Source organism: Semicossyphus pulcher, unplaced genomic scaffold, assembly GCF_022749685.1.
Source record: "Semicossyphus pulcher isolate SPU_LCO1_2020_fin unplaced genomic scaffold, fSemPul1.0.p SCAF_10, whole genome shotgun sequence".
NCBI classification, from domain to species: domain Eukaryota; kingdom Metazoa; phylum Chordata; class Actinopteri; order Labriformes; family Labridae; genus Semicossyphus; species Semicossyphus pulcher.
In genome coordinates this window covers 24,267,152-24,282,562 of record NW_027211604.1, presented here as the reverse complement: position 1 = coordinate 24,282,562, position 15,411 = coordinate 24,267,152, and the positions used below count along the sequence as shown (strand labels likewise).

Here is a 15,411-nt window from a genome sequence, read left to right as displayed (position 1 = left end):
TTACAGGAAGTACTTTTATTCTTTAATAATAGATGGATGACGTCTTTTTTATTGATTTATTTATTCTAAACAGTTTTTTAAAAAGGGAATCAAACCTTGTTCAAGATATTGTTACTTTTCTTCCATGCAGTTACTCTGTGAAAACCCGGTCCCTACATTACCCACAAGACCACCCAGCCATTCAGGTGTTTCAGGCTATAGCACCTTTAGTTATGTCATGTCCCATCTGTTAACATGGAGGAGGCGGGCTTTATGCCTATGCACCTATATTGACCTATACTGCAGCCAGTCAGCAGGGGGCGATAGAGAGGGTTTGGCTTCACAGTTTGGGAGCTGTCATGTCGGCCATCTTTTTGGCTGACCGCCGGGGTCAGCCCTACACGTGGCTGGCTGGCTGGTGCTGAGTAGGCGGGGCTGCTCGTCCGCTGACCTCACCTACGTTCGCAGCGAAAAGCGCACATTGACCTGATGTGGTCAGCCACATATAGGTTTTGACTCAATCTTGTTATACTATAACTATTTGTATCTCCTTGTTAATTAACAGCAGCACTTTGTTTGCTCTTTTTTGGTGTTTTATACTGCACGTTTATCCCTGAACTTGTTCGCACTGGCAACTTTCTCTGAACCCTCATACTCAACCTGAAAACTGCAGTGTGCACCAATGTCCTAAAAGTCTTTATCAAAAAATGTATACCATGCTTTTTGGGATGTGTGTTAGCAAGCTGATTGGTTTATACTTTAAGCCATGACTTAGGGGAGGTTCAGGCTGCAGCTGTCTGTTAGAGTCTGCTGATGGAGGTGCACATAATGGGAGAGGCTGGAAGTGGAGGTTTTTGAATAAAGCTTTCTTCAACAATGTGAAGGTTGAGGCAGGTTTCCAGGTCCGAGTTAGAGGCAGCTGCCTTTCTTATTGTGCAGGAGGATGAGAGGAAGTTGGAAGCATGGGAGGCAACGGTCTTTCATTTGGAGGTGGAGGTAGAAGCTGCATTTGCAAGTTGTTGGCAGAGGTTGGATGTGGACTTAGCAGCTCACATTGCTAGTAGACTTCTGTAATTACATTGTGCTGGTGCAGGTAGAGGCTAGCACTTTCTGGCAGAGATAGCAGGTGGAGGCCGAGGAGGCTATTGTTTGGCAGTGGTTGGTGTTGAAGACATGGCTGAAGCTGTCTGCCAGAAACCTGCAGTGGCCTCCACCTGCAGAATGTGGCTGAGACTTGAGTTGGAGGCATGACAGGCAACTGTCTTTATTATGCAGGTGGAGATAGAGGCTGATAGTTTCTTTCAGTGGCTGTTGGTGGAATCACACTGCAAGTTGTTGGCAGAGTCTCCAGGTGGAGAAGAGATGGTGTTGGAGTAGGAGGTTGGAGTAGGTGACAGGCTCTAGTTGTCGACAACAAACTGCAGGTTGAGGCGGATACTGGTTGCTGGCAGAGGCTTATGTTTGAGGCATGGCAGGCAACTGTCTTTATTACACAGGTGGAGGTAGAAGCTGATTGTTTCTTTCAGAGGCTGTTGGTGGAGGCACAATGCAGGTTGTTGGCAGAGGCTGCAGGTGGAGGCGGCGGCTTTAGGTTGTTGGCAGAGGCTGGAGTTGGAGGCACCGACTGCAGCTGTCAACAAAAATTTGCAGATTGACTTGGCTGCAGGTTTCTGGCAGAGGCTTGAGTTGGAAGAATTGGAAGCAGCTGTTTTTTTGTAGTGTGTGTAATGTACTTTCAGAGGCTGCAGGTGGAGGCCGCAGATGATGTTAGAGTAAGGGACATAGGCTCTAGTTGTTTGCTAGAAACCTGCAGCTGCCTCCACCTGCAGTTTGTTGCTGAATCTGAGGAATGGGAGGCAACTGTCTCTTACGCAGGTGGAGGTAGAGGCTGATGGTTTCTTTCAAAGGCTGCAGGTTGAGGCAATAGCTGCTGTTGGAGTAGGAGGTAAGAGTAGGAGACAGTGTCGAGGTTTGAGGTTCAAATAAAAAGTAGAGGACCCAGATGCAGACAATGAGATATACAAGTTTAATTAACAAAAGGCAAAACAAAAGGCTTACTCTGTGTTTCTCCCTTTGTAAGAGTCCAGGTATGAAAAATACAACAAAAGGTCCAACTGAACATCCAAGCCATCGTTGCTGCTGATGGAGCTGTGATGTCATTACGGCGCATTACGTTCCGCCTGCTTTTGCTCCCCTCACAGACTGTTTTTCCTGCATAAGCTGCAGCCTGCTGATACGTGATTGGTCAATATTACTCGGACAACAAGTGTAGTACAAACAGAAACCAGGGCTGCTTCTCATGTCTCTTATTTGATATCTCCTCGCTCCTCGCTCGAACCCGAAGTAGTTCCAGAGCCGCCATATCGAGGATCGTCTCAAAGCTCTTGTCGCTGCTCGGAGGAGCAAGGATCAAGGAGAGAGGAAGGAGTTCCGAGCAGCGATAAGCGAGGATACACGAGAACAGCCTCCACGGAAGTCTTTTACTGACCGACACGCCCCCTTATTAGAGATCAGTCAGTGATTGGACGCTGCAGCAGATCTGACTTATGTGAAACTTCACAACATCACCGGAGTTTCATACTGCAGAGAGGAAGAAGCGGACCTTAAAACAGACTTTACGCAAGTGAAGGAAGCATGGATGCAATTTAGGAGTTGAGAGAAGCGGCAATTAACTCTTGCTGTCCCTGCCTACAGGTGCTACAGTTCTATGTAGAACCTGCAAACAGAGATTAGTTAGAATACAATGCATGCTAAGGATTATGTACAAGAATATTAAAATCATATCAATTCAAGTAGGAAGTTTCTCTGCTCACTGCTGTTCATTGGTGGATAAATGTTGTGTCTCTGTTAATTAAAAAAAAAAATTGTATTTAACACTGGTAAGCAAGTTCAAGTAGTTTCACTCAAGGCTACACTAACATTCACATTATGACTGTAAGCCTGCATCCCATCTGGGAGTTTGATATACTTTGCCAAATTATATATAAAGTATATAAAAACAAAAGCATTATTATAATGGATTCTTCAGGAAAGAATGTTGTCCTTTATAAATGAAGTGTAAAATATTTCCGGTACAGTGTGCATCAAAATAGTAAAGACGTAAGATTGTCAAAAAGTTAAAATCTCATGTTCCATGATGAAAGTTGGTGGTTTGGCTGGACACTGACGGATGCCGACAAAGGACCAGGAGGGGCATCCTCCTGCTGGGCCTGTACAGGATCTGGGCCCAACGAGACCTCTGGCTGGGCCGGAACAGGATCGGAAACCTGATGATACCTCTGGAGCAAGAACTGGGGGCTGCTCATCTGGAACTGGGGCCTTGAGGGGGATTCAAGCTAAGAGTAGGCCTGAACAGTTTACTGGAACATAGGGGCAGAAGCAGGATTCTGATTGTGAGCCAACTTGAACTGGGGAGCAGGAGTCGGCCGGGTAGCCAACTGGAACACGGGGTCAGAAGTTGGCGGGGACCTCGGACTGGAACGCGGGGCCCGGAGTCGGCGGGGACCTTGGACTGGAACGGGGGGACAGGCGTCGGCAGGACCTCGGACTGGAACGTTGGGGCAGGAGTCAGCAGGCCCTCAGACTGGAACGCACGAGCAGGAAACGCAGGGGAGCTGGGCAGTGGAGGCGCTGGGGATCTGGGCAGGGGAGATGGGAGAGGAAGAAGGGAGCCATGGTGTGGCCACATCTTTTTTCTGGGGCTTTCATGGGTTCCAGTAAAAATGGCCAGGCCAGTCCCAGTCCAGGGAGACTGTATTTTATCCTGACTCCTCACTTCCAAGGAAGCCTATCTCAAAATCTCCTGCATATACTTAATCTTAGCAGACAGGTTTTTTTGATTTCATTTCTGAGTCCATACTGGTCAGTTTGTGCTGTCAAGTTTGAAATATTAAAAACAGAGGTAGAGGACCCAGATGCAGACAAAACTGTTTTTTGCCTTTTTGTTAATTAAACTCAAAGGCTTAATGACAACAGGCCAGGTTACAAAATCCAACAAAAGGTCCAACTGAAAATCCAATCAAAACAAGAGAAAACCTGAGTCATGAGGAGAAAACAGACAAGTCTGCAGGTGGAGGCAGCAGCAGGGGGCTGGGGACTGAGTACCACGTCGGAAACCGTTAGCAGCTCATCAGGAGAGATGATGGCAGGCTGAGGACAGGAACCTGATGTTCCAGAAGGGTGGGAAGGACAGGGCAAGGAAGTCTACTTCCTCCTCTGAGACGGTCTGGCAGCAGGAGAAGAGCGCTGGTGCATTGGGTCAGAGTCCTGGGAAAGAACACCATTTTGTTCAATATTGAGTTGCTTGTAATACAAGTTCATTCTTAAGATCAGCTAAGGCTCCATGACATGATGCTGAAAATAGGATTTTTGAGAAAAAACAAATTTTACATTTTTAGAGCAGAACATTACAGGCCAATGATTAAAGGTTTTCGACTGTAGGCCAAATGCGAGAATGTAAAATATTACGGCGACACCTTAAGGTAAACAAGTGGAAGAATCCCTCAAAGCTGTGTACCAAATGTGGTTATTATTGTTTGAGTATAACGGGAAATTAATCCGAATCATGAGTATAAAATATAAATACAAAAGTAAAACAATTACTCATGATATTAATGTATATTGAATGATTGAAACTGGACATGACAGTGTTAAAATATGATCTGCTAAATTAAAAAATAAAATTAAAACATTTTTTATTGAGGACTTTTTTCACATTCAGATTCATTGTAAAATACTGAAGAAGTGACTTAGGCTAATTACGCTTCTTCAAGTACTTATGATTAATGAGTTCATTTATAGTACAAATTCACCATTACGATATACATTTTGTGTTTGAAGGTTTTAAAACTATATTTTTTTCAAGGTCAGGTAATAAAGCAAGTTCAGGTAGGCCTCATAACATTCACAGTATGACTGTAAGCCTACATCCCAGCAGGGAATTTGATATATTTTAACAAATTATGAATTAAATACATAAAAATAAAAGTGATAGGTCTAATATATTTGTTACAGTGTGCATCATAAACACGTTAGATCTTCTGAAAGTTAAAACCTCACATATTCCATGATGACAGGTGGTTTGTCTGTAGGACTGACTACAGTCTGTCCTTTGATCCAGTCAGGTCAGTTATCAGTGATGCAAGTTGATCAAGATTTACTACAAAATCTCTTCGATACTTCTGCTCCCCTTTTAGAACGAAATATTTCACTTTGTACTGCACTATATTTATTTTGACAGATACAAGTGAATCTACAGGTTAAGACGTTTATAGCCTAACATCTACATTGGAGCGATTCACATTAAGCTATATTTGATTATTTAACATTTAGTCATTTCTTTACTTGTTTAATGAAGGTATGTGATTAAGTTTGATAACATTAGTAGGCTACTATTATTCAGAATATTTCAGTATTTATTCAAGCTTTTGTTTTGAAAGAATAGGCAGTTTGCGCACTGGATGACGTACAGGCTACATTACTGTACAGCCAGTGTTTCTGTCACGGGTTCATCAAACTCGCCAACATTTTATGGCAATGCTGGAATACATTTTTAGAAACAAGTGTCCACGTTTAATAATTGTGCCTGCTGCTGCTGTTGGAAAAATGACCACAAGTGTAAGCAGAACGTTTATTTGAACGTTTAATTGATATCCACCATTTCGGATTTATTTTTAAACTACCTACTGCTGCATGCAGGCCACTAGCTTTATTAATGGCAGGAAAAAGACTGAAAAATCTTAACTGTGATTCCTACTGTCACTTTGTAATACATGTAGGTATGTTAATGTTAGAAGTTGTAGGTTTTAAAGCAGGATTCACACATAGCAGGTGTCTGTTGGGGATCTTGCAGTCAGTCAAAGGACAGCCCACAAGAGCTAACCAACACTGCAACCATTCATGAAAGCAACAAGTCCTTTGTCTACATGTGCACTCCAACTGGGTTATCCAAAAGGTATGAAGAACACTTTTGAATCCATTTAGAAGATACTGTTAAACCTGGGAGAGCAAAACCTTCGTCCAAAACTGTGACCAGATTTACTTGTGATGATTGAGCACTTCAGAAGTATCTCCTCTGTCATCAATGCTGGTGTCTTTAACAATGCTCCAAGGCCAGGTGCACCTCATTAACAATCAGGCTCACCTGCAGATTTCAGACAACAGAAGGGGAAATGGGACAAACAGAACAGTGAAACATACAGCCGTAACACTTCTTCAGCTACTTTCTAATCTCCCAATAGATATTATTCTCATCTTTCTTTCCACTTCTCTTTAATAATACTGAAAACTCCCCCCTCTGCATCACCTTCCCCCATTTCCCCTAGACTTCCATGGAACAGTTCACTATTACTGCATTACACTGAGGCTCCATCTACTGACCCAATCATCCAGATGGTTTTTAAGGGTGGGATGCTGAGTTAAGCTTGTCCTGTCAGACTACCTGGCTACGTCTAGTAGTTAGAAGCAATATCCAAATCTGCTTTTCCTTGTGGGTAAGTCGTCCTTGATCAATACTGTCATCCAAGTCACAGTAGAAAATGCTTCACAATACCAGTGAGATGAAGAACTGGTAAGCTAGTGAACTCTAGTGGTCCAATGCAACATTTCACCCCTCATTTAATGTCTTATGAAACCAGCCAACACGATTCAGGTTCCAGTCAGCTGGTTTTATGGGGTTTATCTAGGATGTACATTAGAATGTTGACCATTCAATCACAAGGTTTCCCTGTTGGCAGGAGTTTATTTCAGTGGATACTGGTCAACAGCAATACACTTTCTAGAAGGAAGACAGTACTTTTCACATCTGTCCATGTTCCAGATTTTACAGTGCTCCTCGTTTTTTAACTTCATCCAAATAATCAACCTCCTGAACAAATGTAAGGGAAGCTTGCCGACCATTTACACAGTTGAATGAATGATGTAGTCACGTTACCTGAGTCAATAGTGAAGTAAAAAAATACCTTCAAAGCAGCCATTGTGCCATAAAATAAAGCCATGTTTTCATCAATGTATCTATAATTTAGTATTTTCTATTCTAAAATTGTATGAATCCAATTAAAATCAATATATAAAATAATACTACATCATATGATTGGGGGCTACAAGCCCCAATCTTAAAATTAGCTTTTGTATTTAACAGAATTTTACCATAATACAGAATTAATCAGAATGTGTAATGGTAGCTGGATTTTATCAGGACCATGTTTGAAAACCCATCAGCTCCTACAGTGTCCGTGTCCTATACAGGTATGCATGAAAAACAACAACATCATTTAATATTTAATCTCATCTTTATTAGGTCATTAGGTCATGTAATTCAAGTAAAGTCATGGAATCATCTATTGACCGCCCCTCAGACGCAGGACAAGGTGGAGGGTGGACTCCTTCTGGATGTTGTAGTCGGAGAGGGTGCGGCCATCTTCAAGCTGCTTGCCGGCAAAGATCAGCCTCTGCTGGTCGGGGGGAATACCTTCCTTGTCCTGGATTTTGGCCTTGACGTTCTCAATGGTGTCGCTTGGCTCCACCTCCAGGGTGATGGTCTTGCCAGTGAGGGTCTTGACGAAGATCTGCATGCCACCCCTCAGACGCAGGACAAGGTGGAGTGTGGACTCCTTCTGGATGTTGTAGTCGGAGAGGGTGCGGCCATCTTCAAGCTGCTTGCCGGCAAAGATCAGCCTCTGCTGGTCAGGGGGGATGCCTTCCTTGTCCTGGATTTTGGCCTTGACGTTCTCAATGGTGTCACTTGGCTCCACCTCCAGGGTGATGGTCTTGCCAGTGAGGGTCTTGACGAAGATCTGCATGCCACCCCTCAGACGAAGGACAAGGTGGAGTGTGGACTCCTTCTGGATGTTGTAGTCGGAGAGGGTGCGGCCATCTTCAAGCTGCTTGCCGGCAAAGATCAGCCTCTGCTGGTCAGGGGGGATGCCTTCCTTGTCCTGGATTTTGGCCTTGACGTTCTCAATGGTGTCACTGGGCTCAACCTCTAGGGTGATGGTCTTGCCAGTGAGGGTTTTCACAAAGATCTGCATGTTTGGACCTGTGAAAAATAATATTCCATGTTACTTATAATCTTTAATGAAAGGATGAAAGGCCTGCTCATTTTAAATTGAAAATGCTACATCTAAATTTAAATCTGACCAGTTAATTGGTTGAATGATTGATTCTTCCCGGTCAACGGTTTATGTTAACTGTCAAATCGCTTCATGTGTCGATTATAATTATATATTATTTGGGTCATTATTATTTCATCTTAACAAGTGCGAAAAGGGGGAGCTAAAGTTGACTGTAGTCTTGAACATACTGGTCGGAATCCGGTGATTCGAGCACCAGCGCCATTTTAAAATATGCTATTGTTGTTTGCCTTCGTTTTGTTCAGCTAACGTCATCCGCTAATGGAGGATACAACTAGAAATACTGTACCATTGTTAACCTTAAAGCAAATGGCTTTCACGGTATTAACTTGACGATTGGTAACTTCACCTTTCACAAAGGTTGAATAGCATTTAATTACATTATACATTTAAGGAACGTTATTTGAGGTTGCCAGCTAGCTAGCTTTTACAGTCATTGTTTACGAGCGGTTAGCTAGCTGTATAAAACCGGAAAACGGCAGCAGCTAAAATCTACGAAAGCCGTAAATTGTTGAAATAACTCAAGCAGATGACAATAAACGTTGTACTATTATTCATATACATTATTTTAGCACTGTAAACATTTTTAACGGAAGATTGTACTTACAATTTGTATTAGTATCGTGACCTACTTTCTCCTGATGAAACCTCCCTCTGACTGTACGGTTGCCAGGGTGACAGGATAATTTATACTGGAAACACGTCATTCCGTAATGTTCTTCCGCGCTTGAAAATAGTTCCTACTTCTAGCGTATAAAGATGAAACACTGAGCGTAATGTATTTATATTTGTGGCAAATAAACGGGATTATGTAAAGTTTGCTGACAAAATAACCAATAATAGCTGCTCTTGAGGGCAAATGGAGTAATTTAACTGATTATTTACAGAGCTGAAGGTGGAGAAGAATTGTGATGTGTAGATGTATTTTCCAACTGCAATACAAATATTAAATTAACACTAAATATATTCATTACAATGTTTGAATTATTCTGCATGCTTAATTTACATGTGAAATGTAGAAAATACAGATCACATGCCACATGAGTGGCTGCCTGCTTACAAAAACAATGCTTATTTTTTTAAAGATGTTTGAGTGTAAGAGAAAAGAGGTCAAGTGAGATGACAATCATCCAACAATTGTGAAACAGGCCTGAATAATACATGCTACTGATTTTCCTTTGCAGTTTTGAGCTATCTCCTGTTCGATTTAAGCGGATCAATGAAATATACGATACAGGTTATTGTCAGAATTAGAGAGGTGTTTGTTTTTTAAGTTCTTTTTTTACTTTCTCCTGGTGATGCAGAAACCAACAGTGTTGAGCCTGTATAATTTTAAATTAAGTATAAATTCCACAGTAAAATCCTTGTGATGTCCATGAACCATGCTACTTTTCTAAGTGGAGTATATAGTGTCATTGCTATACTAAGCCTTTGCTTGTGGCTAAAATATGTGTAACATTATTTAAATTTTTGGGGCCACTAGCATACCAGAGTCGTCATGCACAAAGGTCTTTACACATTGAAATTTTTAGCTCTACTTTGAAAAACATAAAGTTTCTATGGATGAACTTTCAGATTCTGGTGGATTTTGGATGTTTCCTGACCTTTAACACGACATGTTTTTGTGTAGTAAAATTTTCTGAATGTGTGCAGCACAAAAATTATGAAATTTCCCCAAAATTTAGTGTTTCCGCACCAGACTTGGAGCATTCGCCAATCTCTTTCACAAGTCAGATAAGGACTATTGACCCAGTTTAATAAGGAAGTAATATATATGATGGTTGCCAGTAAGGGCTTTATAGATGAAATGAAACCAATGTTTGTCACGTCCTACAGTAAGTGACGTCTAAAAAACTTCTGCAAATTACTGTAACCAGTAATAAATTATACAGAAAATAGATAAAGTGAATCTAGTTGTTTAAGAGTGGAGGCAGAGGCCTGTCCTTGGATAATGTCTCTGTAATCCAAGACAGACAAGATGACCGCTTCAGTTATCTGCTTCCTACTCAGCAGGGGTAACAGAGCTCTTTTTCTGTACAAATGTTACTTTTCCTTGTCTTAGATTTAGTAAAAATAAATAAATTGTTTATCCATCCAGATATCAAGACATTTATACATGGATAGTAGATAGGATACTATATCCCTCCAGAGTGTTAACATGTAAACTATTGTCCGCAATGTCTCTGGCTGTATTGAAAAGCATGTATTTATTCTTAGTTAGTTAGCATCATAGTTAGTTAATAATAATGTAATATTATTAATATAGATTGTAAACAAGATAGGACCCAATATAGAACCCTGTGGAACACCATTGGAAGTGGAAAAAAATAGAGTGATCATTTCCCAAAATCTCACATTGCTGTCTTTTAAACAGGAAGTCCTGAAACCATTTACAGTATTAATAATCAAAATCAACATCACAAAGCCTCTGCAGGAGTATAGCCTGATCAACAATGTCATTTGTTTTTGTTAAATCAACAAAGAGGGACGCCCAATATTTCGCTTCGTCGACAGCAGTACAAAGACATTTACAACTAAAGCAATACCAGATACAGTACCATGTTAAGCTTTGAAACCAGGCTGGTGGACTTGAGCTGATTATTAACTAATGACTCCAGAACTTTACTGAGTCTGAACAGTTTGGAAATCAACAAATAGTTACTCAGTTTGCTCCCCTACTCAAATCACTTTGTAGAGCCCTTGTTAAACATCAACTCACCACTTCTCTTTGCAAGATGTTATTTGATTGCTTGACAATAGATGGCGCCACATCCCTGTCCATAGAAAGTCTCTCTACGTTTAAAGTGCTCAGCAGACTGACACTGACCTCAGGCTTGATAACCCCTTTGCAGGGGCATCAGCTAGTCCACTGTGTACAATCCCCATTACACTTTTAATTTACTCCTTATTGACCTTAAAATTGACCTCTACAGATTACAAACCTAGATACAGGGAATTTTGCTATATTATATATATATTGATTATTGCTTACAAGGAGATAGTGCTTGTAACTCAAAAGGTAATACTATGAATTTCATTGATTTATAAAAATGTTTAATTTTCTTCCTACACAATATGCTTCTTGCATACACCATGTTTTTTATAGTGGAAATGGCAAAGAAAAGTGTACACCTAAATTAAACCAAATAGAGTATGGACAGTGAATGTGTCATTATAGCGTTATCTAAAACCCTGTCATAACCAAGGTTGACAGAAATTCATGTTCGTAGTTTTATAACTCACATTTTAAGTATGTAATTCTAAACCTCCCACTTATCAAAGAATTGTCATCAATTTACATAAATTGAAGAGACTCCAACATTAATTTATATTCTTTAAAATACTGGGGTATGATTATACTGCTTGGAATAATACTTTTTTCAAGGAGCTTTTTCTTGAAATACAAATAAGCGTTTTCTTAAAAAAATTTTTTTTATGCCATTTGTTTTAATACTTATGTTGCTAAGTATAGTACAAGTATAACTTCTACTTGTTTTATCAGAATTACTAGACATTTTGCAGTTCACCACACAATCAAACAAAATCATGTTTTTACACCAAAAATATTTTCTAATATTGTCATTACTCATTATCTTTGTATAAAGGAGGTTAGCCTTCTCAACTTTCATATATGAATGAATACAATGAACAAACAACACCAGAAAATTAAGTTTAAACCTTTATTAAGTGATGTGCATCAAACTTTTGGTCATGTTTAAGGTAAAACCTTTTTCATGTGTAACATTTTCATAACAGGGCATGTAGAGCATGTCATACATAGCACGTAAACTTGAAGGAAATAAGGTTAAGAACATGGAATCATAAATGACTTTACTGCCCACCCCTCAGACGCAGGACAAGGTGGAGTGTGGACTCCTTCTGGATGTTGTAGTCGGAGAGGGTGCGGCCATCTTCAAGCTGCTTGCCGGCAAAGATCAGCCTCTGCTGGTCAGGGGGAATGCCTTCCTTGTCCTGGATTTTAGCCTTGACGTTCTCAATTGTGTCGCTTGGCTCCACCTCCAGGGTGATGGTCTTGCCAGTGAGGGTCTTGACGAAGATCTGCATGCCACCCCTCAGACGCAGGACAAGGTGGAGGGTGGACTCCTTCTGGATGTTGTAGTCGGAGAGGGTGCGGCCATCTTCAAGCTGCTTGCCGGCAAAGATCAGCCTCTGCTGGTCAGGGGGGATGCCTTCCTTGTCCTGGATTTTGGCCTTGACGTTCTCAATTGTGTCGCTTGGCTCCACCTCCAGGGTGATGGTCTTGCCAGTGAGGGTCTTGACGAAGATCTGCATGCCACCCCTCAGACGCAGGACAAGGTGGAGGGTGGACTCCTTCTGGATGTTGTAGTCGGAGAGGGTGCGGCCATCTTCAAGCTGCTTGCCGGCAAAGATCAGCCTCTGCTGGTCAGGGGGGATGCCTTCCTTGTCCTGGATTTTGGCCTTGACGTTCTCAATTGTGTCGCTTGGCTCCACCTCCAGAGTGATGGTCTTGCCAGTGAGGGTCTTGACGAAGATCTGCATGCCACCCCTCAGACGAAGGACAAGGTGGAGTGTGGACTCCTTCTGGATGTTGTAGTCGGAGAGGGTGCGGCCATCTTCAAGCTGCTTGCCGGCAAAGATCAGCCTCTGCTGGTCAGGGGGGATGCCTTCCTTGTCCTGGATTTTGGCCTTGACGTTCTCAATGGTGTCGCTTGGCTCCACCTCCAGGGTGATGGTCTTGCCAGTGAGGGTCTTGACGAAGATCTGCATGCCACCCCTCAGACGAAGCACAAGGTGGAGTGTGGACTCCTTCTGGATGTTGTAGTCGGAGAGGGTGCGGCCATCTTCAAGCTGCTTGCCGGCAAAGATCAGCCTCTGCTGGTCAGGGGGGATGCCTTCCTTGTCCTGGATTTTAGCCTTGACGTTCTCGATTGTGTCGCTTGGCTCCACCTCCAGGGTGATGGTCTTGCCAGTGAGGGTCTTGACGAAGATCTGCATGCCACCCCTCAGACGCAGGACAAGGTGGAGGGTGGACTCCTTCTGGATGTTGTAGTCGGAGAGGGTGCGGCCATCTTCAAGCTGCTTGCCGGCAAAGATCAGCCTCTGCTGGTCAGGGGGGATGCCTTCCTTGTCCTGGATTTTGGCCTTGACGTTCTCAATGGTGTCGCTTGGCTCCACCTCCAGGGTGATGGTCTTGCCAGTGAGGGTCTTGACGAAGATCTGCATGCCACCCCTCAGACGCAGGACAAGGTGGAGGGTGGACTCCTTCTGGATGTTGTAGTCGGAGAGGGTGCGGCCATCTTCAAGCTGCTTGCCGGCAAAGATCAGCCTCTGCTGGTCAGGGGGGATGCCTTCCTTGTCCTGGATTTTGGCCTTGACGTTCTCAATGGTGTCGCTTGGCTCCACCTCCAGGGTGATGGTCTTGCCAGTGAGGGTCTTGACGAAGATCTGCATGCCACCCCTCAGACGCAGGACAAGGTGGAGGGTGGACTCCTTCTGGATGTTGTAGTCGGAGAGGGTGCGGCCATCTTCAAGCTGCTTGCCGGCAAAGATCAGCCTCTGCTGGTCAGGGGGGATGCCTTCCTTGTCCTGGATTTTGGCCTTGACGTTCTCAATTGTGTCGCTTGGCTCCACCTCCAGGGTGATGGTCTTGCCAGTGAGGGTCTTGACGAAGATCTGCATGCCACCCCTCAGACGCAGGACAAGGTGGAGTGTGGACTCCTTCTGGATGTTGTAGTCGGAGAGGGTGCGGCCATCTTCAAGCTGCTTGCCGGCAAAGATCAGCCTCTGCTGGTCAGGGGGGATGCCTTCCTTGTCCTGGATTTTGGCCTTGACGTTCTCAATTGTGTCGCTTGGCTCCACCTCCAGGGTGATGGTCTTGCCAGTGAGGGTCTTGACGAAGATCTGCATGCCACCCCTCAGACGCAGGACAAGGTGGAGTGTGGACTCCTTCTGGATGTTGTAGTCGGAGAGGGTGCGGCCATCTTCAAGCTGCTTGCCGGCAAAGATCAGCCTCTGCTGGTCAGGGGGGATGCCTTCCTTGTCCTGGATTTTTGCCTTCACATTCTCAATGGTATCGCTTGGCTCAACCTCAAGGGTGATGGTCTTGCCAGTGAGGGTCTTCACAAAGATCTGCATCTTTTCACCTATGTAGAAATAAGATAGTCCGGACTTAATAAAAGTATTTTTTTTTAAAAGTTTACATGTTGTACATGTCCAACCATAATGATTCAAAAATTAATATTAGAAAATGATAGTTGTAATTTAATATTTAATCTCCAACAGAGTCAAATTCCTTTTTAAGTGTAGGCCTATGTATTCTTTTATAAAGCTGTTTCTAATATATTAGTCTTTCAACATGAAAATAGAAACTTTACCGATGGCATTCCCTAATCAACTGAGATCGTTAACAATGAGGCTGAAAATATAACATCTGACGTTTCATTAAAGGCAATACTATTATAAAGCTGTAAATCATATACAGCTAGGCAGCCATTCCAGTGTGAGCGCCATTTTGAGATCATATTGACCTTCCTTTTGTTCAGCTGACGTCATCCGCTAATGGACGACACTGGAACTGTCGAGTCATTGCTATCGCTAACATTAGCTTAACAATACCGTTACCGTCGACGAACTGTTCGAAGTAAAACCCTAAATACCAACACATAAAACGCTCAAAAGATACAGCACGTACGTTTCACCACAGTTTTGACGTTAATTTCAGAATAACTGCCATGTTTCGTTTGTTTTAATTGTCTTAAGCAACGCACTGAATCCATGGCACTGGTAATCAAAGAAACTACTAAAAAATATATTGAACACCTATCTCAAACTATAAGAATGATATAATCTTAAGAGGAACAGGACACTGTGACTTACTTTCGACAGACGCAGTAAGTAATCAGTTTTCTTCTTCTGCTTTATTGCTTCTTCTGCTTTAGAGCTTCTTCCGTCTCCAGAGATGTACTGCAGTACAGACAAACACGGTAATATATACCGGCGTCTGCATACGTCATCCCTCGATATCCGTCCGCATGTGAAAGTAGTGCCCACTGCTCCGGAGCGCACTATTTCAACATAGAGTTACATTTTAACCATATTACAGTTTTTGAGTATAATATATTTACTCATAAACGCAAATGTTCTGTCATTAAATAATATGCAAGAAAATAATATTTCGACATATCCTACGCGGCGGACTAATACCTCACTACACTCGGGCTCGAGAATTTTCTAGAACCATCGTAGCAACAGGATCCTTCTCGGAGCTTCTGATTGGCTGAACGAATTGTTTGTTTGGCAAGCGATTGGTTGCCGTGTTACA

At 42.6% G+C, this 15,411-nt stretch overlaps 1 protein-coding gene across 1 annotated transcript; it reads right to left on the bottom strand.

Annotated features, from left to right (window-relative positions):
* Nucleotides 1-7,249: 7,249 nt before the first annotated feature.
* On the bottom strand, nucleotides 7,250-15,049 carry ubb (ubiquitin B). The gene is made up of 4 exons (XM_069672863.1): nucleotides 14,967-15,049; nucleotides 11,951-14,233; nucleotides 8,716-8,826; nucleotides 7,250-8,014 (listed from the first exon to the last, which is right to left on the bottom strand). Exons 2-4 carry the CDS (start codon nucleotides 14,223-14,225, stop codon nucleotides 7,317-7,319), a joined length of 3,084 nt encoding a protein of 1,027 aa, XP_069528964.1. The 5' UTR covers nucleotides 14,226-14,233; nucleotides 14,967-15,049; the 3' UTR covers nucleotides 7,250-7,316.
* Between the last annotated feature and the right edge of the window lie 362 nt (nucleotides 15,050-15,411).

Coding starts and splice junctions, on each gene's coding strand:
- ubb (XM_069672863.1), bottom strand. CDS start 14,225: ATGCAGATCTTTGTGAAGACCCTCACTGGCAAGACCATCACCCTTGAG. Junction 8,827..11,950: donor CCTTGTCCTGCGTCTGAGGG/GTGGGCAGTAAA, acceptor CAAGCGCGGAAG/AACATTACGGAATGACGTGT. Junction 8,015..8,715: donor TCACGATACTAATACAAATT/GTAAGTACAATC, acceptor TATTTTTCACAG/GTCCAAACATGCAGATCTTT.